We start from the raw sequence: 27,771 nt of genomic DNA, 5'->3' as shown, positions 1-27,771 counted from the left end.
GCCAAGAGGGAAAGAGGAGCTTTCCCCTGGGGAGCAGCAAGGGCTGGTGTTCCCTGACCCAAAGGTTACCAGCGAGCAGGTCTGCAGAGCCTTTCGGCAGCAGTTCAGGGTGGCAAAGCATTCTCTTTCTGCTGGAGAGCTTGGTGCTCAGCACACCCTTCACAGCTCTGGGAGACGGGACTTGGCATCTCCTCTGTTAATCCCCGGGACATGCCCGTGTCAGGAGGGTGCGCTGGTAGGAGGGAGTCTCCTGTTTCTTCTCCCCACAAGCACTTCTCCAGAGCCAGGATGCCATGCCAGGCTCCACATGGACACCCTCCAGTGCCTGGCCAGAGCTCGCAGTGCGACGGGGACTGGCAGCAGCACGGCCGAGCATCAAAGAGTCAAACCCGAGCTGCTCCTTGAGAAATACAACTTAACGAATCCCAGTTTCCTGTCGCTCTGTGTCTTATGGTTGGATTAGCTCACGGCTAATAAGGCGCATGAGAGCTTTTCTCATGGTTTGGGGCACTCATAACAGCTCTCTCCCGTGTGGATTCCTTAATGTCTTATAATAGAGTTGATGATGAATCCATTTGCTCAGTGGTGACCCAAGTTTGTCGTCTCTTGTCTACCCAGATGCCTTTTTTCCATAAAACAATTAGACAATAGAACAACAAAATGGAATTCAGTCTCTCCGAGGATCCTGCCTCACTATGAAATCTGGCAGAAAGTGACCTGGAGCTTCAAAAGTGGGACTGGACGGCAGAGACAGACAGACAGACAGACTCGTGCACCCATGCAAGTGCAGTGGCTCCCACCTCCCTCCCTTGCACAGCCAGGCTACCGAGACACGTGAGCACCCTTAACTCTGCCCTGTTGTGCCCGTTTGCCACAGCACAGGCTTGAAGGCCAGCACCAAGGGCTGCTTCTGAAACCGTGCTACACCAGATGGTTTTTTCCTGAGGCCTCCGACACACACGTGCAGCACGCTGTTATTAAAACTGGCTCATACTCCCTGCGCATAGGGAAAAAAAATTAAGGCTGTGCGCAAGGTTAGCTCTCGACTTTGGCATCCAGCATGAAACCAGGCAGGCTCAGTCGACTTTTGTTTGTTTTTACAGAATTGCTTATAGACTGTCTCTCCATTCTGCAGCATCCCAGCCGAGTGGAACACTCCGATGCACCAGCTGGACGAGAAGTGCTTCATGTGCTGCCAAATATACCATGTAAAAACCCCAACGCAGCCACCTCTGGGGTGCAGGCTGACGAGCACGGCGGCTCGCAGCAACACCCTGCAGCAGACTGAACTGGGAGGATGGAGCCGCTCGAGAGGATGCACTGGTTCACTACACAGACTTCCTCCTCTTGCTTTTCCGCCTGGTCTTTCCAGCCTGCCTCCCCCGGCACAGCTCTCCTATGGGTTTTTCTTCTCCTGCTAATGTTTCTGTATTCATCTCAGCCTGAGCCAAAGGCTTCTTTTAAGTGAAAAAAGGCCGTTTGTCTCGGTATCTTATCATCTCTGTCTCAATGTCAGCCCAAGCCTTGATGCCTCCTTCCCCTAGCAGCAGGTTTCACTCCTGCATTTGGGATCCCACCCAGCCACTCTTTCTCAGCCACTTCTTGTTTTCCTCCAAGAGTTTTGGAGAAGCATTGCACACCTCGCCGTGGTGCTTCCCTGCCCAGGCTCACTTAGGGATGGCCTCTGCCATGAGGCAGGAGCCTCATCAAACCCCTGGGTGGTCTCGGTGGGATGCCCAAGAGTGCGAGTGTCCCAGGGACAGTGGGATGCTCAGTCCAGGCTCTGCTTATATGATAAAATCTCCAGCTCCCTGGCATGGCCTCACCTCTGCCGGGCTACAAGCCAACCTCTACTTCATAGCACCAGAGATGTTACTCCCCTCCCAAATTGCCCGTTGCTCCAAGTGGGGTCCTCTGCCCAACAGCAAAGGTTCCCCGTGGCTCACACGAAGGGTCTTACACCGCTGTGGTTAATGGTGCTGATCCTGAGGAGTGGTGTCAGGGCAGGGCAGGGTGCTCAGCACCCAGCACCCGCTGCTGTGGTTCACTGGCAGTGTGGTCAGCAGGGCACAAGTTAGCAGGGATCCCTGCAGCGTGCATGATGGGTGGGAGACCTGAACCTGCCTTCCAAAGCCACCTGAGAGGAAACACACTTGGCTGTGGGATATCCATGGGTCTGTCGGGACAGGTGAGGGACGCCCCCTGCTCTCCTGGGGCCTGGAACCGAAGCCCAAATCTACCAGAGAGGGCTGATGTCAGCTCCAAAACAGCCCTTCCTGCAAAATCCAGGTGCTGGGCTTGCTGGGCGCTCGCTGGTGCTGGATGCGCCAGGCTGGTGCCAGCCAGCTGTCTGACAGCTGCCAGTCTGCGCTCCGGGGGTGAACCACGGGTGCACCCCGCGCTCCAGACCCCGCTGCACCTGCTCCCCCCGCCCGCTGCCCGGGGAGGGGCAGCGGGAGACGGGGCAGCTTTGGGGCCGAGGCCGGGGAGCGGGTGCCTGCCCTTTCCAGCTCCTCGGGGCCGGTAGCGCTCTCCTCCCGGCCTCCGCTGGGGGCTGCGCGGGCCGAGCTCCGCCACGGCGGGGGCTGCGCGGGGGGCCGCGGAGGGGCGCTTTGTCTCCCCGCCCGCGGGGCCGGGGTCGGCGGCTGTGGGAGGGCGGGAGGAGGAGCGCGGCCCGCCCCCGCCGCGCGGTACAAAAGGGGTCGGGCGGGCAGCGGAGCAGCGTGTGCCGGCGGGCAGGGCAGCAGGGCAGGGCAGGGCAGGGCAGGGCAGGGCAGGGCAGGGCAGGGCAGGGCGGCGCTCCGGTCCCCTCCGCAGCGCTGTCCCGGCGGGGCCCGCGGCCGCTCCGCCGCCGCCGCCGGGCCCGGGACCATGCGGCGGGCGCGGGCGCTGCGCCGCCGCGGAGCTCTGCTCGCCTGCCTCTCCTTGGGGACGCTGCTGGCCCTTGCCGACGCCAAGGGTGCCTTCTACCCCGCCGCCGCCCCCCTGCCCTATGGCGGCAGGTACAGCCTCTACACGGCCGGCTCCAGCCCGCAGCTCGGCCCCGGCAAGCCCGTGGGCAAGCACAAGTAAGCGACTCTCTACGCGCCCCCGTCCGCGGCCGCGCATCCGATCCGGCGGGCACCGGGAGCCGGCGCTGTCCCTGGCATCAGCCCCGGGGTACTGGCTGCGCGGCGGGGCTTTCCGGACACCGCCTCCCGTCGGGCATCCCTTACCGGGCACAGACCGCGGGCATCGCGTACCGGCCACGCGTCTGGGCTCAGCGGGCAGCATCCTTGGGGGACCGGCTGCCGCGGGCCCCTCTTGGTGGGTACTCATCCCCTGGTACCGATCATGGGTGCCACCCCCTCGGCCGCGGGCATCCCTTGCTGGGCAGCGGTCCTTGGGTATCCGCCGCGGGCATCCCTTGCCCCGCACCAGCTGCCAGATACCGACCAGGGACTGGGGTGCAGGCAGAGCCGGGTTGCCCTGTGTCTCTTGCTCCCCTTCACCTGAGGGCTGGGGGTTTGCACAGTGCAGGGAGGTGGGAGTGGTGTTTCCAAGAGGGAGCGGGCTGTGTGCGTGGGGACACACGTGTGTGCTGCAGTCCCGTGTGGGACTGGGCTGGAGGGGGACTGGTGGTGATGGGGGTGGCCGTGTGTGTTTATGGGGTAGGTGCATGTACCTGTTCTGTGACACGGGTGCTGGACTGCGATGTGCGGGAGGGGAGGATGGCAGCGGACAGACCTACACATGAAAACACGGATTGGTTTGGAGAGAATTTGTCCATTTGCTTGTAAAGCACGTATGTACCAGAGTTTAAATATGTTTTCAAGTAACCTGGAAAGCTCAGGCAGAGGAGGAATGTGGGCTTTACACGTACTATGGACTTTTTCCATTCTGTCGCAAAAAGGCTGTTACATTGGTCGGGGCTCGCTTCCCTCCCCGCTTGTTTGCTAGAGCTGTTTCTGTGGGACTGCTTTGAAAAGGGGAGGATGTGGTGTTATGAACAAGCTGAAATGAATAAAGTAACATTCGAAATGAACAATACTGGCAGTGCCAGTGAGAGCTTTCCAAAACCCGTAACATTTTCCAGCTGCTCACTCTTAAAACATCAGGCTGGAGCTATAAAACTGCTAGCCACAGGTGGGTGAGAAGGAAAGGGGTTTCTGAAAAGGAGAGTGAGCCAGAAACACCCTAACCCAAGTAGTCACAAGTAATGTTTATTAGTAGTGGCTAGTAGATCTGCCCATTTTGGCTACTAGCTTACAGAGGGGTTAGCAGTGTGTTTGTAAGTGGATCCTGGGTTTATGGATAGATGGTGATTCTAAATTTCCATATGCACACATGATCTCCCTTCCCTCCAGCTGAGAAAAGTGGCTGGCCTTCCCTCTCGTGTGGCCCTGTGCACGGATCAGTGAGTCACTTTTGGAGGAGCTGGGAGCAGTATGAGGCTCGCCAGAGCAGAGGTGCTTGCTTGGGTCTGGGCAGACTGGAAACACTGGTCGGTGCTGGGAGTTGTGATGCCCGTCCCAGGGGAGTGAGGAGAGCCTTCAGTGAGGGGCTGGGGTAGAGGTGGTGGTGCTGCTCCTGGGGGGAGTGAGTGGGACATGCTGGGGCTGGGGGTCCCTGCTGGGAGGGAGCAGGGTGTCAGAGGGAGGATGAGTCCACTTGCACCTTGCTGCTTCACCAGGGAGCTCCTGCCCCACATGGGCTGTTGAGGTGGAGTTCTGCCCCCAGGACCTCTGAACAGGGGCACTGGACAGGTTATGGTGGCTCTTGGCAAGGGTAGAGGGATGTGCTTTTGTCTTCATGTGTTTGCCATTGGTGCTTTTCCCTCCTTCACCCATCTTTCCCTGCTCAGGGTGAGCCAGAGCCCCGCTGCCCTGTCCCCAGAGGGTGCCAGTGGGTGGCTGGTGGGGCTGTGCACACTCACTTCCCCAAAGGGGACGCAGCACAGTCCTTCTCCTCAAACCCTTCTGCTCCATCACGACCGTCTCAGTACCTTCCCTCACCTCCACCTGACAGACATGTCTCAATGCCATCCAGACCATCACATGCCAGGCCCATAGGAGCTGGGCTGAGGCCCTGCAGCTTGTTTCCCTGGCCAGTCCCAAGGCTTTCTCCATAGGCTGTGCAATGGTGATTCCAGGGGACCCCGGCTGCTTCCCAGCCTGCGGCCAGGCAGCTGAGCCACAGCAACCCCGACTTGCACAGGGAGAGCCGGGTCCTCCCACCTCACCGAACACCTCCCCGCGCCTGCAGCTGGTGCCAGCCCATCTGCTCCATCGTGCTGACCCTCCATCTCTGCCTCAGCTCTGCACTGCATCCCTGTGCTGTCCTCTCCTCTGCTCTGCCATCTGCCATGTCCCTGTGCCCTTAATCCCTGCCTCACTGCACACCCCTGCTGTCTCTGCCCCTGTGGACCAAGTCCATCTGCTCCTGCCCAGCCTTGCCTTCAGCTGGAACAACCTTGGCCTCCATCTGTCCTACCAGTGCTCCCATGTCCTTCCCACGCAGCCTTCCTCCCAGCCACCTCATCCTCAGTGCCTGGGTTTGCTGCTCAGCTCAGGAGAGGTCCTGTGCCTGGAGCTGGCTGGCACCCTGTGGCACCCAGCTGCAGGCACAGTGGCAGGAGGAAAGCACCACCCTCACACCACCCGTCCAAGGGATCTGATGAGCTTTCCAGCCTCCATCTGTCTTGGGACCTGGGTCATGTTCCTGCCTCTGTGGTGAAGGGAACTGCGATGCTGCAGCCCTGCAGAGTGGCCAGCCTGCATCTCCTCTCCCTCTGCTGACTGTAGCATCGTGTTTGGCCTGAGTGTGGCAGTACCCACAGAAAGGTCTGAAGGCTTTTGGGCTGGCCCTGGCACTGGCAGCACTCCGGGAGCTGCAGGAGGACGGACCACCCCTGCCAGACATTGCTGGAGCTATTCCCGGGATGCTATTCCCATAACTGCTGTTACTGGTGGAGTTCTGCTTGTTCTGCCACCCGGGCCATGCTGTGCCAAGCATAGCCCAGCTCTGGGAATGAGGCCCTGGTGACCCCAGCACTGGTTACGCATGGCTGTGATCATGACAACAGCGACTGCCTTCAGCACTCGGCCTCCTGCACAGGAGTCTGCCAGGAGGGTTCTGGGTTTCTTGCAGACAGTGAAATTGCCGGGGAAAAATCAGAAGGTGAGGGTGTGCTATGTGTTTCCAGCACCAAACCTGGTTTCTCAGGCAGGGCTCAACTGTGGAGTGACCACAGCTGGGGGAGGACAGGGCAGCCACCAGCTCAGAGCGACATTGTGGGCCAGGCACTGCCCGAGGCTGAGCAGAGAGCCCAGCGCAGCCGAGGCAAGCAGAGCTGTGTTGAGGGTGCAGGGGTTTAGCTGCACCCCCTTAACCCAGAGGAGGGATACCTGGGCCAAGGAAAAGGCTCTTCATTGCTGGGGGTGGCACCCAGAGGGCAGCCAGCAGGGCTGGGCAGCACTGGCTCCCATGGAGGCTCTTGGTGCCAGTTGGGTGAAGGGTGGTGAAAGCCACGGTGCCTGCAGACACCAGTAGCAGGAGCCAATTCACCCAGCCCAGCTGGACCAGGAGCACCTGCCCACCCCTTGCTGTGCACCTAGCATCCAGGCTGGGCACTGGGGGACTGCTCCGTCCTCCTCCCTGCACTCCCCTGGGTCCCACTGCTGTCCCCAGCCGAACTGAGGGGGTGGGCAATGCCGCCTTCCCAGCAGCTGTGCAGGCTGGGGGGTCCCTCCAGCTGCCAGCCCTGCCAAGACCTTGTGGGCAGTGTTAGGCAGGGCTGGCAAACCTGTCTGGGGAGGAGTCAATAGCCGGGGTGCTGCTCCCTGCCAGGGCAGGGGGTGATGACCCGGGGCAGGGGGTGACAGTGTCTTGCTGTGCTTCCCCCCAGGAGCTACTGTGCCTATGTGGTGCAGCGCAACGTGACGTGCACGCTGCAGGACGGGGCCGAGAGCTACGTCAAGGCCGAGTACCACAAGTGCAGCTGGGGACCCAAGTGCCCGGGGAAAGTGCTGTGAGTACAGGGGACACCGGGGCACGGCTCCCTTCCCCTCCCAGCTTCAGCTCTCCTTGCCACCCCATGGTCTGAACATCAACCCCTATTTTCCAGAGGGCAGTGAAAGGGGCTGAGGGGCAGGGCAGCAGTGTGGGAAGAAGCAAGGCGGGATCTGTCCCAGGAGGAGAGGGAGCTCTGTCCCTCATCAGAAATAAATCAGGAAATCGTGGGAAGCCAGGGAGGTGCATGTGCATGGGACATTTTGTTAAAGACCTGCAATTTGGCAGAAAGTCAGCAGGTAGGTGAGAGCCTGAGGAAGAGGGAATAGAGCCTGTGGCTGGGGATGGCTGCGGGCTTCCTGCCCCAGGAAAGATATTTGTGAAACTCTCTGCTACCTCTTCGATGCTGGAGGGAAACACCCCGCTGTGCCACAGCCAGGGCAGAGTGAACACTGGGGCTTTGTCCCCGGCCAGGGATGCTGCTCTGTGCAGAGCTGCTGCGCTCCCACATCCTGCCCAGGCCCACTGAGAGCAGCAGAGCTGAGCACCGAGGACGTCTGGGCCGAGAGGGGCTTCCGTCAGAGCCTGGCCCCCTCCCGCGGCTCTGGCACGTGGTGCTGCAGCTGACCATGACTTGCCACGTGCTGGCGGTGCTGTGGGCTCCGCACACAGCCTCCCCCAGCAGAGACGGGCCGTTGGACCCACTTGCTGACTTGCTCTTTCCTTGCTCCCATCACAAGTGCTTTAGCAGCATTTGTGGATTCAGGACATCCTGCAGCCGCTGGTACCCAAAGCCTCTCCCATTTCTGCTGTGTCTGCTGCTGGGCCCCTCCAGCCCTTCAGACAAAACCAGGGCAAAACCAGGGTGTTTTTTGAAAGTGGCTGGACTTTCTCTACAGCCTCGGATGCTGCATCCATGCACGAGACAGAAACATGTTTTTTCCACACACTGGGGCCATCAGCCGATGTTTGTGCAGCTGCAGTAAATACTTCCCCTTGCTGCCGTTTGGAGCAGGGGGAGAGGGTTTGGAGGGGCCAAAGGGCTCTGGGCTCTGCTGCAGAAGCTAGTGTGACAGAGAAGGTGCCTTGCCTTCTGGATCCCATCCTCATCCTCGCTTCAGTCCCTGATAGTGGCTGGGCCCAGCAGTCTCCTGCCATGGAACATCTGGGCAGGTTTCTACACACTAAGAAGGAAAGACTATAGAAACTTGGCAGCGTCTGTGAAGAGGAATAATAACAAGAAGAGCTTGTTTTGAAACTGCCCCATGCCTTTGGGAAATTGTTGATGCTGAGAAATTTTGAAGCAATTCAAAGAACAGAAGATGTGAGTCTGCTTCCTCCTCCTGCCCTGCAGCACGTACAGAGGTGGCTGTATGGCGCTGGGAGTCGCATGGAAGTGGGTTTGCCCCGGGGATGCAGCCCCTCTGCATGGCACACAGGGTTGTGCCATCTCCTCCGAGACCTTCCACCGGATGTGCAGGAGAAGAACAAGGGCCTGATTGTGCGTGTTGTTGCAAAACAGCGAACCTGAGGGTTTTCAGGCCCTGGTAAATTCAGGCTGGAAATTTCCAAAAGGCGGGATCAAAGCATTGGCATTTCAGAGGTGGTGAGACACACATTGTCTTCAGCCCTGCGCAGCTCGGCTTGGCTGGGGGTGGAGCACGGGTGCTGGCGGGGTCCTGTCCCAGCCCTGCCACCTCACAGGAACGTGCCATGGAAGAGCAGGGCTGGTGGGGACCCCGCCGAGAGCAAGAGCAGAGAGGGAGGGTGTTAGTGTCCCACCCCTGTTTGCTGCGTATGGGGGATCAATGTGATAGTGCCCACATTGGTGATGGAGAAACTTCCCAGAGCACACCAGTCAGGGGCAGGGGGAGGTGGAAGGAGCCGTCCCTCTGTGTGCACCCGTGGCATTGCCCTCCGGAAACCTCGCCGGGGCTCTGCTGCCCCGCTGCCAACTGCCAGCCTGAGTCACATAGGCTTCCTGTCAAACTGATGCCCTCCACACATGGAGAAAATACCTTTCCAAAGGTATTTCAACCCTCCTGGAGGCTTCAGGACAGGACTAGAGTTGAGAAGAGCATTTTTTACCTTGCTAGGAAAGTCTCTCAATCAATTTAAAGTGCAAAACCGCACACAGGCAGCCCAGACCCCTCTTGGAAGTGATCTGAGCTTGCAGGGGTTTTGGAATCGCTTCCATCACTTCATCTCATGCTCTCCCAAGCCGAATGTTGCCAAACTGTGTGGCATCTGTCACAGTGGTCATCTGTCAGGCCAGAGACCACAGCAATACACTTAGAGCTACTTTTCTTAACCAGTATTGGGAGTTAAAAAAAAATAAAAAAAAAAAAACAACACCTCTTCAGAAGCCACAGATATAAATAATAGCTCTGCTCAGATAGACCCTCTCCACCCCTGGGCTATTTCTCAGGCTTGTCTAGTTGTGTTACCAACTTACTGGGAGAACTCTACTCTCATGTGCTGTCACACTTGCACTCGTGGCACATGTGTTTGGAGAGCTAGTTAATGAGCTGTGTCCCTGGATGGATGCTACTAATGGTACACTGAGCTAAGGTGCAGTAACAGCTCTTGGAGGAGGTGGGTCATGGTCTACAGGTGCAGCACATGGGTCTCAGCCAGGCTTTCCCATGTGCCCAGCTTTCCCACACCCAACAGGACCCATGGCCCCATTCTCTCTGTTGCTTCATGTTGAGGTTCCTTCTCTAAACTGTCTTCTCTCTTCTCCCCTCTCCTGGAAAGGTACCGCACCTTCTTCAGACCCAAATACAAGATTGGCTACAAGACAGTGACCGAGCTAGCCTGGAGGTGCTGCCCGGGCTTCATGGGAGAAGGGTGCCATGACAGCCCGACCGACCAACCCGGCCTCCTGCCCCAACATCCCAGCCCTAAAATGCCTCCTGGCCAAAAGATGTTTCCAATGCCCAGACTTCCTCCCCATCCAAAAGCCACCCTGACCTGTTTCCAGGACCAAAGAAGAATCAGTATGGTGAGATCTTGCTCCTGCTTCACATCCCCAGGTTACCACACCACTGGCACGCTCTCAAACTTCTCGCTTCTTTCCATTCCAGCACAGGACACGAATCTGGCAAACTTTCAGGAGGTGACCTGCTTTCTGATCAGAGACCTGACATTTGATTGTTTTGAGGATCACTCACTTTTTTCCATATATTTTCTTTCAAAACACGCTGCTTCAAAATTGCCTTTCCTCGTTGTGTTAAAGCATTTTTCGGTTAATTTGGGGGTTGAAAGAGTGTGTCTCAAGGTGAAGCTCCCCTGGACTGTTCTCGTCACCTGCTATTGAATTGGAGCAGAGGGCTTGATCCCATGCAGTAAAAAAAGAGGGTTTCCTGAGCAGCTTAAGAGGAGATGTTGGGGGACAGGAGGAAGGGTGGGCTGATATTTGGCTAAAATGACAAGAGAGAGGTGGGAGCTAATGTTAGTGTGGGAAAGGACTCAGATCTAGCAGATAGCCAAGGAGGGATGTTGAAGGAGCACCATCCCTGACTGTCCCCTCTCTTTCTTTCCCTGTACAGGCAGGAAGCTGCCCGGCCTCTTTGGAGACCGCCTGGATCGGCTGGAGGAGGAGGTGAGGCGCCTGTCCCAGTCCTATGACAGCCTGCACACCATGGTGAGCGGCCTGGGGGACCGCCTGCGGCTGGCCATCCAGGAGGACACCACCAAGATCGGCTCACTGATGAACAGCCCGAGCACTCCTGACTCAGCGGTGGGCTTCGGCATCATTCCTGATGGCCTGGTGGACGTGGCAGACAAAGCGATGTCGCCACGTACCCTCCGGTGGGGGAGATCCTGACCAAAGTGACAGAGGTGAGCGACGTGCTGAAAACCAAGGCAGATTTGCTGCACGAGGTTCGCGGCATGGTCCTGGACCACGATGGGCAGATCAAGCATCTTCTGGAGTCAGCCCGGCCCTCGCCCCTCACCTCCATCGACCTGCTGGAGGAGTACGTGGACACGCGGCTAAGCAACCTGCGCGGGAGCTGCTCGATGGCTTCGAGAAGAAGCTGGGGAAGATCCACCACGTGCGATTTCCGGATCCAAGAGGTGCGGCAGCAGTGCGAGGAGGAGAAAGCTGCCAACCTGCGGCTGCAGCAGACGCTGGATGGGGAGCTAGAGATCAAGAAAGAGATCTCCCAGCTGGAGACTCAGATCCAAGGGCTGACGGTGGTGGAAAGCTGCTGCAGCAACCTGGACTACCTCACCGATCGCATGAACATCCTTGAGAAGGGCCTTCACAGCATCTCCGAGTCCAGAAGAACTTGCACTCACGGCTGGATGGAGAAATCTCCACTGTCACCCTAGGGAATCTTTTTGAAGGGCGCTTTGAGGACCTGGAAGCCAGACTCAATGCTACAGAGAGAAACGGGAGCTGCTGCTCTGGTATAGAGGACAGCATGAGAGGCACGGTGGTGGCAGAGGTGGATGGCATGAGGACTGCCTTTGAAGACAAAATGCACCCTGGAGGACAGGTTCATGACCATCGTGGGGGAGCTGAACAATGTCAGTTCTCCCATGGGAATGGACGGACGGTGGTGCCCGTGCTGGAGGGGGAGCTCGCCAGCATGAGGAAGCGCACGGACGAGACGCTGGAGGTGTTGCAGAATCGCCTTATCACACTGGAGAGCACTTGCTCCCTGGGCTGCACCTCTGCCTCCAAAGATGTGGAGACCTTCCGGACAGAGATTGAAGACTGCCAGAACAAGAACCAGGACCTGCTCCTCCGGATGGACAGCAATTATGACCTCCTGCGCAAGCTGAACGCCACCATCCTGGAGATCCACGGCGGATCGAGGATGAAGCATCGGGGGCTTTGCAAGGGAGATCACCTTGCTAAAGATCAACCTGAACACCGTAAGCAAGTCTCTGACGGGGCTCAAGGACTCCGTCTCCCAGTACTCGGACACTGTGACTCATGTCAACCTCCGCTGGACGAGCATGAGCGGAAGATCGAGGATGAGGTCCACTCCAGGAAAGTCAACGACCAAGGCTCCCAGCTCTTCTTCAGCAACCGGCGTGTCCTGAACCTCAAGGGAGACTTGGAGCGACTCAAAGCCAGGATCATCAACGACCTGAGCTCCTGCAAGAACGTGGCCCACAACCTGCAGCAGGAGATCGCTCACTTTGATGACCGGGTGGCCCGGGTGGAGAGCGTCTCGCAGGCTGGGTGCTGTCACGGGAAGCCTGGACGGCATCAGGGACGAACTGGAGAAACACACAGTCTGTGGGACTACATGGACCACATGAATGGGACCCTGGCTGCCCACTCTCAGGAAATAACAGGACTGAAGGACAATCTGATGGACTGCCAAGCCAAAGTCTCCGAGCTGGCGGAGCAGGTCAGCCACTTGGAAGAGCAGGCGGAGGGGAGGCAGCATTAGCCGCACCGCCGCGCGCTTCTCCCTTCTCTCTCCCTGTCGAGGGCAGGATTAACTTATATCACACAGACTCGCTCCAATGTGACAACAGTTCTTGGGATAATTTTTTTTTTTTACTGAGAAGATAAATTAAAAGCTGCTACAACCTCTTTTTAAAAAAAAAAAAAAAAAATCTCGTTGGCCCACTTTTCCGTAACTCTGCCGTTGGGGCACTCACCTCCCGTGCTCAGCAGCTGTCCCGACCCTGGTGCAGCAGAGTCACTGCCTCCTGGCCGGGGGCGTTGCTTTGGCTCCAGGGCTGATGACCCCAAAGGACACTTCAGGAGGAAGCTGGAGGCGGGAACATTTGGGGTTTTTTATTTTATTTTTTGTGGATTTATCGCTTCTTGAAGAATAAAACCCTGTAGTTGGCAGTTGAGGAATAGAGTTTCTCTGGCGTAAAGACCCACCTGCATCTTTATCCAGGGACCGAGCAGAGCCAGGGCTCCTTACAGGGATAAAAACTCACCCCAGGAACTGCGGATTTCAAAGAACACACGTATTCATGCATCCCCTGGGAACCGCCTTCCCTGCTCCGAGATGGCAGCCCTCCTTGTGTATGGTAAATCCATTTATACTGCTCCCTGCTCACGCACGTGCCTTACGAGCATATGAGGATATGCGTTAGGAAAACACACATCTGCATATATATATATATATGGTATGTGTATGTAATTTTTGAACAATCCACTGTCATGGTGCTCATCTGATTGCAGTTTCCTCTTGCTGCCCCACAACCCTTGCCATATCTCGAAGAACCATGCTGAGCAGCTAAAAAATGCCGCAGCAGCACTGGAGGGAGGGTCCCGCGGTCCCTCAGGGTGCCCGTGCTTTGCAATCCCTCCTGGTTATGGTACCCAGGAGTGATACAAAGGGTTACGGCAAACTTGTGTCTTCCCCAAAGAGACTTGTACCTGTAGGTCGCTGTAGAGACCGAGATGGGCACGGAGCAGTCCTGTCCTCCAGCTCTAGTTCTCTTCTGCTTTATTGCTTAAACTGTGAACGTGGTTTCCCTCATCTCATCCCAGGGCAGGAGAGCTGCAGCTGCTCCAGGGTGTGAGCAGTAGGCTTTCTGTCTGGCAGCACAGGAGCAGGAGCCTGCATCCCCTCGCATTCCTCTGAGCCCGCTGGGATGCCAACAGCCCTGGAGACCCACACCGACAGGGAGCGCCACAGCGGGGGAGGCAGGCACCTTTAAGAAGACCTCTCGAGACCTCACTTCAAATCTTCATTCCCAGGCTGAGCTATTTACCCAACTTGACTCTAGTTTCCCATGAACACACAGGCTGGAGAAGGTTGTACGTGTTTCTCAGCAACTCCAGCCTTGCCCTACGGAGCTGGCATCTGAACTGCGCGGCTCTTCCACACAAAACCCGCGCAGTTGTCCTCCACTGCTCAGCCAACGAGGACTTCATTACCAGAAAGGACAAAGAGGAAAGTAAAGAGCCTCTATCTTAACAGCTCTGGCACTTTATAGCAGAGGAACACATCTTTCTATCAGCTCAGCATTGCAGCTTATGGACCCTTCCATGCCATCTAGCCTTCAGCTCCTGCCTCATGCCCATCACCCTCACCAGGCTGTCCCTGACAAAGGCTGCAGTCTGTGCTCTGACCAGCACAAAGCAGCAGCAACTCCCAGCAGAGATGCATCTGGGTGCCTTTTCTCCTCCATAAAAACTGGATGAGCTCCCCGAAACAGATGCTTCCAGGCTGGGGAGGACCATGGGATCACCAAGTCCAGTTGGCTGCGTCATGTTACCCTGGTGCAGTAAAAGCTCTTTCCCCTGCCAGAGAGCACGGGCTATCAGCTGTACGAGCAGGGATTGAGGACCAGGCTTCCCACCACTCACCCCCACCATCGCAGGCTGCCAGGTGCTCACAGAACCAGAATCCACTCTTCTGCTCTGGGCTTTGCTGATTTGGAGCTACGCTGCAGCTGCTGAGACATTTCTCCAGCTGAGGAGCAACCTCCAGCTGCCTTCGGGCATCCTGCAAAACCTGCTCTTAGACAACAAAACCTATTTCCCCCACCTCCAGCCCAGGGAAGGAGGCTCAAGCCAGCCCTCAGCACTTTGCTATGAGCCAGAACCCTCACCCCACAGGAGCATCCTGCCCCAGCCTCCTCCCCATCCTCTCACAACAGGGAGAAAAAGGGCTGCAGCAACCAAAGAGAAAATCCAGCCAAGGGCCAGGCTCACCCTGTCCCGGGCCAGGGCTGGGTTGAGAGCAGCCAAACAGCAACAGCTTTCTCCGGCACAGAGGGAGCTGGGACTGGCCTAACAAAACTAGGACAAGGAGAGGTCTGACCTTCCAGAAAATGGTGCTATGTTTGGATTATTCTTGACTAATCACTTGAAGCTACAGAGAGTTTGTATTTCAGTTCTCAGCTATCCTGTTTAAAAAGTGAAAGGAACTTTGTACAAAATAGGGCATTTTTTAATTTTTTTTTTTTTTTTTTTTGCTTGCAGAGAGGGAAGGAGATAGTGCCCATGTTGTTGTCCTTGCATGGGCAGCTTTCCGAGGCAGTTGATACCTGATCAAGGCTGTGTTTTATTGTTTTTAAAACCTTGTACATTTGTTCAGATTTTAAAAGCTGAAAAAGTGTTTGTACTGGAAAGGAAAAAAATAAAGTATTTCTTGCTGAGGTTTCCAGGATCAAAATGTCTTGTGCGGTTTTAAGAACAGCAGCATAACCCCAGGACTGGGTTAAGCCAGGGAGCTAGAGTCAGAGCACGGAGGCTAGTGGGAGAAGAGGAGGGGCAGCAGAGTAAAAGGAGATGATTTACACTCGCACACAGTGGTCAGGGAAGGAGAAGCTGGATGCCAGACTGGAGGAAGGAGCCCAGCAGTGCTCCTGCCTGTTTTATTTTATCGAATTCCAGCTAAGAGCTCCCAGAGCAGGGGCAGCTGCCCACATCGCTGCGGGGTCTCAGAGAAGTCCCCTGCCCAGCATGGGGACAGGCTAGTCAAGCCCTGACCCAACCCCACGTAAGGACAGGTGAGCTTTCCTTGAATGCCCCAACCCGGGGGCACAGGAGCAAGCTCCTGCCCCAGCACAAGATTGTGGCAGGCTGCTGCCCCGAGAGACTCACCCCCCCTGCACACACAGAATACAGGAAGCAAACTCTGGCTTTAAGTCAGTTTTGCAGCATTACTTGAAGGTAGTAGGTAGAAAGAAAAAGGAAAATACAATTTTAAAAGTCCTCCTTTAGTGCAGCTGCTCCGCAGGCTGCAGGTCCTGCCCCCATCTCCACCAAGCCCCCTTGGCAGGGCACTTCAGCAGGATAAACACAACCATGTTTGCAAAAGGACATGGAGCCTGGCTCCCACTTCCATGCACAGGGCTACAGCGGACAAGAGGCAGCCTGGATTAAGGCACTATTTATTAATTATTGCTCTTAAGTGAAGAACACTCAAACCCCCAACAGCTTCCATCCACCTTAACGGGTTGTTAAGCCACAGGACAGCTTCACTCCATCAGCTACCGCACTGCAGGTAGCTGGACTGTCTGGGAACACCAGTCATACTGGAGGTAGCAACAGCTATGCCAGAGGCTCATCAGTAAATAAGACAGTGACCCACCACCACCTTTCAAAAAAGAGCCAGGCTTTAAAGGTGTTGCGAACATTAAGAAGAGACCCAGCTTCCAGGAATTCCCATTTAAATGGAGTTTTTGTGGAGTCAGAGCTCCCTCTTACCCCTCTTTGTGCCTCTGCAAAGGGGTGTTTCTAGTGCTCAACGTGACCCGTATTAGAAATGCAAAATGCTGAGCAGCAAATAGGGAGAGGAGATGCTCTGGAGCATCCAGTCCTGGCAGAGGACGCACAGGAGAGCCCTGCGTTAGGTCTCCATGGGTAACGAGGTCAGGAGAAGACATCTAAGTCAACAGCAGGCAGTGGAGGTCTCCAGTAGGCAAAGTGGCTGTACTCTGGACATGCCAGAGCGATGCTCCCACTCTGTCCCAGGGGAGGAAGATCAGTTCCACCAGCTCCGACAGCCGCTCACCTATGGGGTAAGACAGAAGTTGCATTGGGGTTTTGTTTGCTTTTCTACCCCATGAAGCTTCTCTGGGTTAAAGCCAGGTTAAGCCAAAGGTGCCAAGGAACAAGGGGCCGCTTACGTTGACTTGTAGTTCTTCGTGAGCTCCTGGTCAGCTCTCCCTTGGGGTTGACCGTGAATATGCGGCTCTCCGGCAGGCCTACTTGCTTGTAAGCATACGTCCTGCCCAAGAAGGCCAGCAAGTTGTGAGAGCTGCAGCAAAGTACCACCACCCCCACCCCAGCCCGGGCCCTCCTTCCTCCCCTGAAGACCCACTCACATTGGCTCTGTTCCCAAAGGCTGCATAGAAGGGCAGCTTCGTGGCAAACAAGTTTGGATGTCCGTCAAGCAGGCAATCTTGAACACCTCTGGCTTCTTCTCAATCACCTCCCTGCAGCAAGAGACACATGCACAGCACAGAAGTCAGTGACACTGGGCAGCCAGGACTACCTCCAGAAGTGATTTTAAGGGCAAAAGTGATTTTGTGTGTTGCAGGAGCTTCGCCACGAAGCTCCAGGGAGGGCAGGTAGTTCCTCTGCTGCCTCCTATGAAAGGTGTCCTGCACCAAGGAGACCAGAATCAGTTTAAGGCTGCAACATCCCCAGCATTGAGCTGGGGAAGGAAAGTGCTGTCCCCAGGGACATGAGAGATGCAGGGCTGAGGAGAAGACGACATGGTACCTGTGAAAGCAGAGAAAAGGCTGCTGGGGCGAGCAGGATGGGGCCCTTAGGGAGGGCACAACCTTGCTCGTTGACCCATTTGAGGTAGTCTTTGGTGATATGCGCCATGCCAATCGCTCTGGCTGAGCAGTAGAGGAACTTGTAGCCATTCCTAGAGAGAGCACAGGAAACTCCTCTGAGCTGTGCCCTGGACAAGGTGTCCCCCAACTCCTGCTCCAAGGAGGAGGAAGAAGAGGGAGGATGAGGCTGAACACCTGGCCTAAACCCAAATCCTGTTCACCCCTTCAGCCAGCAAGGTGGCTTCACAAACTACACTCACTTGCCCAGAGGCAACCTGTGCTAAAACAGATCCCTGTCTGCCCCACTGCTGGGAGCAGCGCTAATGGGGACCCCGTACCACCCTCCGGGCCCTTCCCAGCAGCCGCGCACCCATCCTGGCTACAAAGCGCCCTTTGCTGCTCGGTACCCGTGCTCCCATAGGACCTCAGGCCAGCACCTCCACCGCACCCCTGGGGCTGCGCTGGCCGGACACAGCCCCGCAGACCCGCGACGGCTGGGCGGGCAGCTCGGGTCCGGTGCTCCGCGGGACCGGAGGGGCACCGAGGGCAGCCCCGCCCCGCACTCGCAGCCTCCCGGGGACGGGAGCCCCGTGTCGCCGCCCCCCGGGGCCGAGACGAGCCATCCGCGGGCCCACAGTGCCTCTTAGTGGCCACAGGTGCCAGGGACATCTAGAGGCCGGACTCCGCCGGGTGCGGGAGCAGCGCTCGCGCGGGGAGGTCCCCTGGGGACATGGGAAGCGGTGGGTGGGCACCCAGGAGGCGACGGGCACCGATCCACGGGGCTGGGAGCGCTATGGACCCCGTGCCGCGGCTGCGCAGCCACCCAAAGGTAGCCGGCTGCGCCTGTGGCCTCCCGGGTGTGACCTTGTGCCATCTCGTCCCCATCAGTGCTCAGCTACATCTCCCCAGCAAAGCCTCCTCTGACACACACTTCTCCCAGTGACGGGATCGCAAGGATCTGCTCCCAGGTCCCAGGGAAGGGCCCTGCTTTCACCCCCCAACATCATCTAGCACAGTGAGCACCAACCACCACTGACAGCAGAAAATTAGGCTATTCTGGCCAGCGTCAGTGAGTGAGGAGCCCTGACCTTGGCTTCCACTCAGCCTCTCCTCCATCCTCCCGCTTCCCCACGGCCTTGGTTGAACCAATACCTACAGGTGGATTTGTGGAAGAGCTTAACAACCCCATGATGAGTCCAGTCTTTTCCCAGGTGTGGCAAGATGTGCCCAAGAGCATCTGACCTAGAAGGAAAGGAGTCCAGGCTACACTCATCCAACCTGGTGGGTATCCAGAAGATGACATGCTTTGTGGTCCCTTCTGGCTGCTTACATAAGCCTTGAAAGGACACGTTCCCCTAATGGGGAGGGAGCAGGGATGTAGGGTGGGAGAAAGGCCCTTTACTTGGTGATGGTGCCATCGATGTCTGATATCACCACCTTGTCATCCCAGTTCCACAGTAGATGGTGGCCTCACAGCGGCATGTGCCCTGGTACTGAGTCGTCACGCTGAATACCACCTCATTGGGACCATCCTGTAGATTCAGCCTTCCCTGTGGCAGAGGGGGCAAAAGTGGTCCACCAGCACTGATTCACACCAGCCCAAAGCTTGCCAGATGCCAGACTAGAGACTCTAAGCCTCTATAGGGTGGCCACCCAGAGTGAAATTTTTGGGTGCCCTATAAAAGCATGAGGTCAGGAGTAGAGAACACCCTGTTTAACTGTCATCTGACCCCAACACACAAGCAGGCAGTGGAGGAGGAGGAGTAGAGCACATACGACTTGTTCAGAGGAGAGTCGCAAGGATTTCTTGTAGGTTGGCTGAGATTTCTGTACAGGGCCATCCGCTGCCAACATGTCCCCAGGGTGCAGGGGCTCATCATCACTGGACGACACCTCCTCCTCCTGCCTACATAAGAAAGGGAAGAGCACGTCAGCTTTACTCTGCAGACCACAGCTTTCCCCATGAGCACTGAGGATATCTGGAGGGGGCCCAGAACAACCCACCCACCAGGAAGCAGCCATGGATGAGCTGGGCTGGACCCAGAGTCAGCAAGAGCCTTAACAGAGCTCTCTGTCCTCAGATATTAGGTAAACTTGGGAATAACTGGTCATTTAGGAAGCAAGAGATCAAGAGCATGCATAGACTCCTAAAGGCAACCTGGGAGGGAGGCACTCACCTCTGCTGGGTGGAGTCATGCTGCAGAGTCCCCACGTTGGCTTTCCCTGGCCTCGACTGCTGCAGGCAGAGAGCGGTGTCATTAGCACCTTAGTCAAGGGCAGGAGCAGGAGCTGCTTTGCTTTACTGCCACTTGGATCAGTGATACCAGAAAAAGAGGTGGCAATGCATGTCCCTGCCTTCACGAGGACATTGACCCATGGAAGACAAACCATAACCTGGTGCTGTGGTGGGGCAGGGAGACAAGCAAGCACACATGGTGCCTGGGCTGCAGCATGAGGGGCACAAAGTCCACTTTACTGCAATACCAGCTGTTGTTAACATTGGTTAATACTGCTCAGACATTAACAGACCTTGAGGGGACAGCAACAGCCTTCAGAAGTCAACCTGCCACCAGGTCACAGAGTGGTTTGGGTTGGAAGGGACCTTAAAGTCAGCTAGTTCCAACCCCCTGCCATGGGCAGGGACACCTTCCACTACCCAGGTTGCTCAGAGCTCATCCAACCTGGCCTTGAACACTTCCAGGGATGGGGCATCTACACTCCGCTGGGCAACACCTGTCCAGGGCCTCAGCACCTCGAGGTAAAAAGTTCTTCTTCCTTATATCTAATCTAAATCTCCCCTCTTTCAGTTTAAAGCCATTGCCCTTGTCCTATCACTACATGCCCTTGTAAAAAGTCCCTCTCCACTTTCCTGTAGCCTCCTTCAGGTACTGGAAGGCTGCTAGAAGATGTCCCCGGAGCCTTTCTCTTCTCCAGGCTGAAGAACTCCAACTCTCTGAGCCTGTCCTCATAGAGAGATGCCCTAGCCCTCAGATCATCTTTGTGCCCTCCTCTGGATTCACTCCAGCAGCTCCAGCGTCCTTCTTGTGTTGGTGACTGCAGAGCTCAATTTTTGGCTCTAGACAGGGCTCTAACCATGGTTCTAGATCACTTGTTGGTTCTAGAGCAGGTTCCAGGACAGCAGTTCATTCTAGAAGAGAGGGTGGGGTTTTTCTTTCCTTTTTTTTCTTCTTTGAGAGGACGGCTCATAGCATGGGGATCCTGTCATCCTGCCATAACTCTCGTAAGTTTGTGGCCATTCCTTTCTCTGGAGAAAAACTGGAAACTGGTATACACACCAGTGATATGGAAACAGGAAATCAATTTTTATGTATTTGTTTTAGATTCAAAGTACCAAGGAGCTGAGTCAAGGGGAATTTGGCCAGGCCAGACCTGTACCGCAGCCGTGTCCTACAGCAGAGGTAAGGCCCGAGGCAGGTCATGGGGAAAGCAAAGCAGACACAGATTTCCTTGGAGCAAGGAAGAGAGGAACTAACCATTGGCTAGGCAGCACCGGGTTTCACCTCATCCAATCCACTGCTGCTGCTTCCAAGGTTTATTTGGGAAGGGCTGTGTTGGCAGATGCTCGGGGACTCACAGCAAAGGATTAAGTGGACAGTGAGAGACAGTCGTTGGCTTCCCAAGGTCTGCAGTTTCCAATCCTCCTTCTTTGCCTTATCTTGGCAACGTAACTACTCCGCTTACCAGACTCTCCTGTTATGCTCCGAGTTTGATGATAGTAAACCAGTAATTTTTCAGAGAGGATCAAGACACCTCATTTGTGCCCAAAAACTCAATCTGTTTCCACTAAACGATTTGCATTTGCTCTGCAGCTTCCACAAGGTGGACCTGGCTGCTCCTCCGGGCAAGCGGGAGGTGGATTAAGCAACAAAAATCTTAAAAGTGTATTAATTCTTCTTTTTTTTTTTTCCTTTCTTCTTGGTGTTTGGTCTCAGTCTTCTGGGAACGGGGAATTGCAGCGTGCCTTCTATCTGACGGAAGTAAACCACTGTGTCTGTGTCCATGAAGGCCAAGTGGAACAGCAGCAGCACCTCAAGTAGCTCTTGCTCATGACGCTCCACTGCCGTGCCTCAGACCCACGCAGCCCGCTCAGGGACCCCTCCTGTGGTGCCCCGGGCTGCAGCCCACCCCTTCAGCTGTGATGCGCTTGGGAGGCTCCTCTGAGCAGTCTCTCTGGCCACTCTCAGCCTCAGGCCACCCCCAGGATCTTGCTGCTCTCCTACCTCTGCCCCTGCCAGCCACCAGAAAGACTCCTTGTGCCCCGGGACACAGTTGTCGCAGCCGCTACTGCCAACACCTCCTCTGCGGGGAATTCTCACCTCCTCTGCTGGGAATTCTCTCCGCCTCCAGGAGAACCACCACCTGCTGCCTTTCTGGGCATCTTCGCCTTCACCAGTCGGTCGATGGTGCTCTGTGAATGTGGCAGAACATGAGATGAAGTCAGTGCTCAGCCCAGGGATACTCAGCTGCCAACAGGCTAAGGAGACCCTTGTCCAGCAGGATTTCCTTTGCAAAGTTATTCACAGAAACAACTGCTCTCCAGGCACCAGTGGTACCCAGGTATCTAAAAGGCACCTCTGGGGAAAAGGACAGACCTCAGGGTTGTGGGCTGGAGGGATGTTCAGCTCTGCCCCAGATTGCCTGCAAAGCCCCAGATGGGCAGCTTGGCCTCTTGCAGCCCACTGCACTCTTCAAGCCCTGCTGAGAAGCATGGCCAGTAAATTGTGTTGTGCCACTGACCTCAGGAATGTTCCTATGGAAAGCCTGCAGGGACAGGACCATGGGAGCAGCCACTGCCCAGTTGTAAAACCTGAAAGAAGGAAGAGGGATGGGAACATTACTGCTCCTGGAACGAGGGCTGTTTCCAGATTACCATCCGCAGCATGGCCAGAAGGTCCCCTCCCACAGCTACTGCTGTATAATCACTGCCTGGGTTGAAGACACACTCCTATAGGAGTGTTTCTGTAGAGACAGAGGGCCACACTGGTCACTTTGGGATGAAGCAGAAGGAAGAACAGGCCACTCACTTCTTGTTGATTAGTATCACCAGCTTCGGGTCATTGATGAGCCCTGGATTCTCAGCAAACTGCTGATAGGAGACCATGTGCTCCATGAACTTCTCTGGTGGGACAAAGGCTGTGTCATGCCACTGGCATACATAATAGATTTCAGGACAGCAGATTCCTCCTCCCCTCCCACCTACCACGAGAGATCTGCCTGCTGCCCCTAGGCCTCCGCACAGTGACAGGGCGATCGCAGGCATCAAATCGGGGTCGGCATCCATGGGGCTGTTGGTAGGCAAGTCGGACGGCAGCTGGACACTCAGAGGGTTGCTGGGGTCTGCCACAGGCTTTGAACTCTGTTCAGTGTCACTAACAGCAAGAGAAGAAACAGTGGAAACATCAGGCAATAGCTTTAGACATACCTCCATCCTTTGCTGGAAGGGAATTGCTCAAGAAGGTCTGAGCTTGGCCAGCTGGACAACCCATACCTCCGGGGGAAATAGAGAGCCACCTGCTCCTCATCCAGGTTGGAGAGACCTTCCAGGTAAACATCACTGGGACCCAAGTGAGGACTTCTTTTGGTGGATCCTCAATGCACAGATAGAAGGGAGAGAGCTCGGATGAATTACCTTTCCCGCCATCTCAGTGTCTATGAGAAAGCTAACAGCAACCCCTCTGTCGTATTTGCATATCATACAAAGAGGGCATCTCCCTTCCTGTTTGAAAAGAGCCTTAAATCAACAGCAATAGAAACACCATAAGACACCTGCATGGACATAAAGACAGTTTGCCAAGAGGACAAAAAGGACAAGCCGAAGTCCTGCCTATGTTCTGGTATGACAATCTAAAGTTGCCACTTCAAGTTAACACCCCATGAGATACACTTCGTTATCTCCCTCTGTACAATGAGGAATGCCAAATGTCTCTTCTCCAGGGAGACAATTTTGTTCTGAATTCACACTGACTGGATGGTTAGCACAGGTAACAACACAAAAATCCCTCAACACACTGTCAAGACAGATGAGTACATGCTTCGCTCCGATTTTCCACCTGACTTAGTGTGCTCAGGATGAAGACACAGGCCAGACGCTGCCAGACACTTCAAGTTAAGAATGGTCCACACTGCTGAGAAATCTTCTAAGCATACAAAGCAAGAGACATCCAAGGATGGATTTTAGGAAATGTTAAGGCAAGAAAGCCTTCATGGGGAACTAGGCGGTCACTGAAAGGAGGAAACTTGAGGAACATCTCCTCAAAGCAAAGGAGCTGGTGGCACGTGGAGAGGCAAAGCAAACATGTCCACACCTTGAATACCCAGGGCGGTCATGAAGAAGTTACACTGAACGAAGAACCCAGCCCCCCATCCAAATCAGATACATCTCTGGGCTCAAACACTGCTTCCAGCAGCACCACCACCCATTCACCTTGTCTCCTCTGGCTTTCCAGCTGGGGCTCAGGGCTCCTTGAGACCACTTGCCTTGGAGCAGCGGCTCCCTCAAAGGGCTCCATGTCTGGCGCAATGCTCCCACCTTCCTCGTGTTTCTCTTGTGGGGCTGAGGAGGCCTCCAACAGCTTCTCTTCCCCCACAGCATTAAGGATGTCCTTCAGCCTGGGGAGGCCATTCCCACCCTGGGCTGCAGATGTTGGCTCAACAACAGACACAGCAGAGGGACAAGGTACACCTTGGTGTCCTGCTCGGCTTCGACCTCCTCCCAGACCTTCAGAGGTGGCAAAAGACAGGTTGCCTCATCCACTGGGACTGGTGTTGCAGAGACAGTAGTTGCTGCAGTAGCAAAGGTCTTTGTGGACTTGGCTGGTTCAACTCGTTCTGATTTATTCACCTCAAAGAAAGCAGAAGAACAGGTTTGAGGAGAAGTTGCCCAAAGCATCAGGCAGAAGAAGACAAGTCCTCTAAGGCTGCCTGACCAAAGCCTCCTCACCTTCTGCAGGCCTTTCAGACATCCCCTTTCCACCAGCTACTAGAGAAGAGCAAGAGCAGGGACTCACCTGAGGGAGCCTTCCCCAGGTCCACTGCACATGGGATTCAGCCCCCAGAGCAAAGCTCTCCTGTGGTCTGATCTCCAGCTCAGAGTCACTTTTGGGAGAAGGCGGATGGCTCAGGGTGGGGCTACAAGAAGAGAACGGATGTTAGACCTCGTTGACCCTACAGCCCCATGCTTTCCTATCACTGCAAGGACATTTAGGGCCAAGAACCCTGTGAGGTTGGTTTCCCATAGAGTTGGTTCTGCCCCATAAGACTATCGCTTATGAACGAGCAATACCTATGGGAAGCTGAGGCCCAAGGAATCATAGTGCTATGCCACTGAGCATCTAGAAGCCACTCAGCAGCAGAGGCAGAGAGCCCTGTGCACACAGGCTTCTTCCATCTGTGACCATGGCCAGCAGTCCCTCGTCAGCTGTGGGCTTTCCTCCAGCTACACCGCATCAGGCCAGGAAAACCCTCCTCTCCTGACACCCCCGAACTCCTTTTCCTTACCACCTTCCCAGCCACAAGGCACATCCCCTGCCCTCACCAAAGCTGAGCAGATCACCTCGGCTCTGCCTGTTACCTGTCCATGGAGGCCAGCTCCCCATCAGAGTGAGGGTGCATCTCCGGGGACTGCAAAAACCCAGTTTCTTCTTCAGGAAGATCAGTGAAGGAGAAATACATAGAATCACTATGAAGGAGGAAAGAGGTCAGTTTTGCTACTGTCAGGTACCAGCCTCCTCACCTGGAAAACTGGCAATACCCAACCTTACCATTTCCACTGGCTTTCTACTCCGCAGGAGGCCGGGATCCAACTCGAAACACTGTCCCCATGTTTCAGTCCTGCTGGGCATCACCAAGCAAACCTACAGGCTTGACCCACCGCATCGCTCTGCCCTGCCCAAGCTGCTCACCTGGGAGCTGGCAGCTTGCACGGCTCCTCCGCAGACATCTCACTCTTGGTCTCCTTGCAGCCTTCTAACTCGGAGTCCGACATGTCCTTCTGTTTGGGATTCCTCCTGCGCCACCTCCTCTTGCGCAGGGTGGCTTCAGCGCTGGAGGCCTCCTGCCCATGAGAGGGCTGAGCCACAGCCTCCGGGCTCTCCTCCCTGGGGATGGGGGACGTGCAGAGGCGGAAGGGGATGCTGCCCTGCAACAGGCATGAGAGAGCTCGTCAGCTCCAGCACCCTCTTTTCCAGCCTGGCAGCTCATGGCTCCCCTCTATGCAACATACACCACCAGCACAGCCAACACCACCAAGCCCTCAGCTTGAGGGTGGTTTTGTGGCTAAGCCAAAAAGGAAAGGTTTTGTACATGCAACATGTGAGTAAAAAAAAAAAGCAGAACAAACCACAACAGAACAAAAACCAAAACAAGGGCTATCCAGCCACAAGCTAGACAACTTTAACACGGGCAAGGAGAGGCAGGCAGGAGATGGCACCATGAGACCAGAATTACAAAGGCTGCAAGTGGGATTCGGCTCTCAAGCCCTTTCCCTTCTCTCAAACCCAGCCCAAGCCAGCAGCAACCACAAGTCAGCCTGGGAGAGAGCTGCCAAGATTTCTGGAAGCCACAACTAGTCTCATCGCACTTCCCAGTAGAGCGGGCAGCCTGCCACAGCATCTGTCTCACTCTCATCCCTGGCACAAGATCCTCCAAGAGGCCAAGCTCTGAGATATCTGCCTGGCTGGCCAGCAGCCATGCCCAGGAGGGAGGATAGTCTGGGATGCAGATATTGGGTCTAAGGCTCCCTCAGGGCACTCCATTGCCCGGAACCTCCATACTGGTTACAAGGTCCTTTGAGTAGACACCTTTCTGGGTGCACAAAACATCAGAGCGGATAATGGAGTCACCCCAGGGAAGAAGAGTGGTCCAAGCCTGGTACTTCCATCTCAAGCCTGTGCTTCCAGGTGGTTACAGCAGGACACAGACCAGCAGCAACTCTTCATCACCAACCTCATTTTCCTCTGACTCCTGGACAAAGAAGGCCTCTCCATTGTCACCCAGCTTCATGTGCAGGTCCACAGGCTCCCCATTGATTTCAATGTCAACCTAGCAAGGGGCAGAAGAATCCTGTCCATCTGAACCCACTCACCCATCAGTGTACAGGAAGGGGCTTCCTCAGGGAGGGGACAGGTTGGGGGTTGCTCATAGGGCTGACAGCCACCCAGCCTTTGAGGCAAGGGATCTCTCCCCAATTTCCTGGCAAGAACAGTCCTCCTGGGAAGAGGATGGCTTCCATTTGGGACATCTTCTCCAAATATTGGTAAGCATCCTTTTCAGCAGGGCAGGTTATGGAATATCCTACATCTGGAGACACCAGAGAGGAAGCATAATGCCAGAACAGGCACCACTTACCACCTTCTCCTTGGAGCGCAGCACACCCAGCTTCCCAAAGCGCACGTGAAATGGGGAGCACTGGAACGAGTTATCGGGCTGCCTCACCACGACCACATCAATGCAGCCCGTCAAGGTGGCAGGGTTCAGACCTCGGTACAGCTCCTTCACCGTGACAAAGACGGTCTCAGCAAGCTGTCCCACGTAGTTCATTGTTTGAGACTGCAAGCGAGAGACAGGAGTAGACTCAGGTGGGGGAAAAAGGGCTCCAGCAGCTAAACACAGTGTGAGTTTACCGTAGGAGTCATTTCACAGCTGCAAACACAGCTCCGTAATGGGGACAGATGAGCCTCGAGGGAAACTGAGGCAAACACATGAAGGGCCTTGATGGAGATCAGCCAGGGCCTCTGTGAGAACCAGAAAACAGAGCAGAAGCCAGAGCATTAGTTACTGCGCCCGACACAAAGGAGAGAGACCATCACCGTTGGGATGCACCATCACATTTGCCACTTGGGAGGGCAAATACTACCTCACAGCAACGCTTGGCAATCAAGCTGTCAACATTCCGTTCAAACAAGAATTTGGTGGGCAGGAGACCTCCAGCCCTGCAATGTCCTTAAAAAAGCTCCAAAACTCAGGGCAGAGAAGTGGGAAGGCTGAGGAGCTGCTGCATACACCACATGTTCACTTTGAACAAAATCCAAACCTGACATTTCCCACTCAGAGGGAAGGGTGACCCACCCAGGCATTGCCAAATTGGCCAGACATGGCCCTTGTTAAAGCCAGAACTCTCTGGTCTCTGTGCCTTGGTCCCTGCCGCCATCATCCACCATCCCAGGGAATCCCAGCAAAGGGGCTGTGCTGCCTGCAGGACACCCAGACAGCTCTGCAATGCCATTTTCACAAGGCACTGCTGCACTCCAAGGTTGCACAGCTCCTGGTTTTCATTAGCAAGAACATGTGGAAGGAAAGCCTTGCCTGTGTCCTGCTCTTCCCCTCGTCTGCTCACATCCTTCAGCTGCTCACTCCCCAGGCAGAGATAATTCCCCTCTGCTGTGCTGGAGGAGAGGCACGGCTGCAAAGCCGGAGCCTTGCGTGGTCCGTGCTGGGGCTCACGGCACAGCCAGGCCTCCAGCCACACCAGCTGGAGCTGGCACACAGGCTCCAAATGGCTCATGCCCCGCCAACCCTGGCAGCTGCCTCCTGGTC

General features: G+C 55.6%; 2 protein-coding genes across 2 annotated transcripts; one reads left to right on the top strand and one right to left on the bottom strand.

The window, feature by feature from the left end:
* Nucleotides 1–2,871: 2,871 nt before the first annotated feature.
* EMILIN3 (elastin microfibril interfacer 3) lies at nt 2,872–12,404 on the top strand. The gene is given in 16 exon segments (XM_086623076.1): nt 2,872–3,068; nt 6,887–7,009; nt 9,748–9,950; nt 9,953–9,994; nt 10,542–10,778; nt 10,781–11,002; nt 11,005–11,041; nt 11,043–11,272; nt 11,275–11,479; nt 11,481–11,551; nt 11,554–11,802; nt 11,805–11,843; nt 11,846–11,944; nt 11,947–12,181; nt 12,183–12,241; nt 12,244–12,404. Coding segments are annotated over 16 exon segments (2,409 nt in total).
* Nucleotides 12,405–16,303: 3,899 nt separating this feature from the next.
* On the bottom strand, nt 16,304–26,775 carry LPIN3 (lipin 3). The gene is given in 24 exon segments (XM_086623151.1): nt 16,304–16,413; nt 16,416–16,444; nt 16,558–16,591; nt 16,594–16,661; nt 16,751–16,793; nt 16,796–16,910; nt 17,159–17,309; nt 18,370–18,459; nt 18,620–18,674; nt 18,677–18,767; nt 18,994–19,123; nt 19,395–19,453; nt 21,459–21,610; nt 21,613–21,646; nt 21,976–22,045; nt 22,263–22,356; nt 22,435–22,607; nt 22,727–22,826; nt 23,768–23,885; nt 24,246–24,366; nt 24,809–24,916; nt 25,140–25,370; nt 26,168–26,277; nt 26,584–26,775. Coding segments are annotated over 24 exon segments (2,478 nt in total).
* Nucleotides 26,776–27,771: the final 996 nt, after the last annotated feature.

This window comes from Tauraco erythrolophus, chromosome 18 (genome assembly GCF_009769465.1).
Source record: "Tauraco erythrolophus isolate bTauEry1 chromosome 18, bTauEry1.pri, whole genome shotgun sequence".
NCBI lineage: Eukaryota > Metazoa > Chordata > Aves > Musophagiformes > Musophagidae > Tauraco > Tauraco erythrolophus.
Note: the sequence above shows the minus strand (reverse complement) of the source record. Positions and strands in the feature narration are given on the sequence as shown.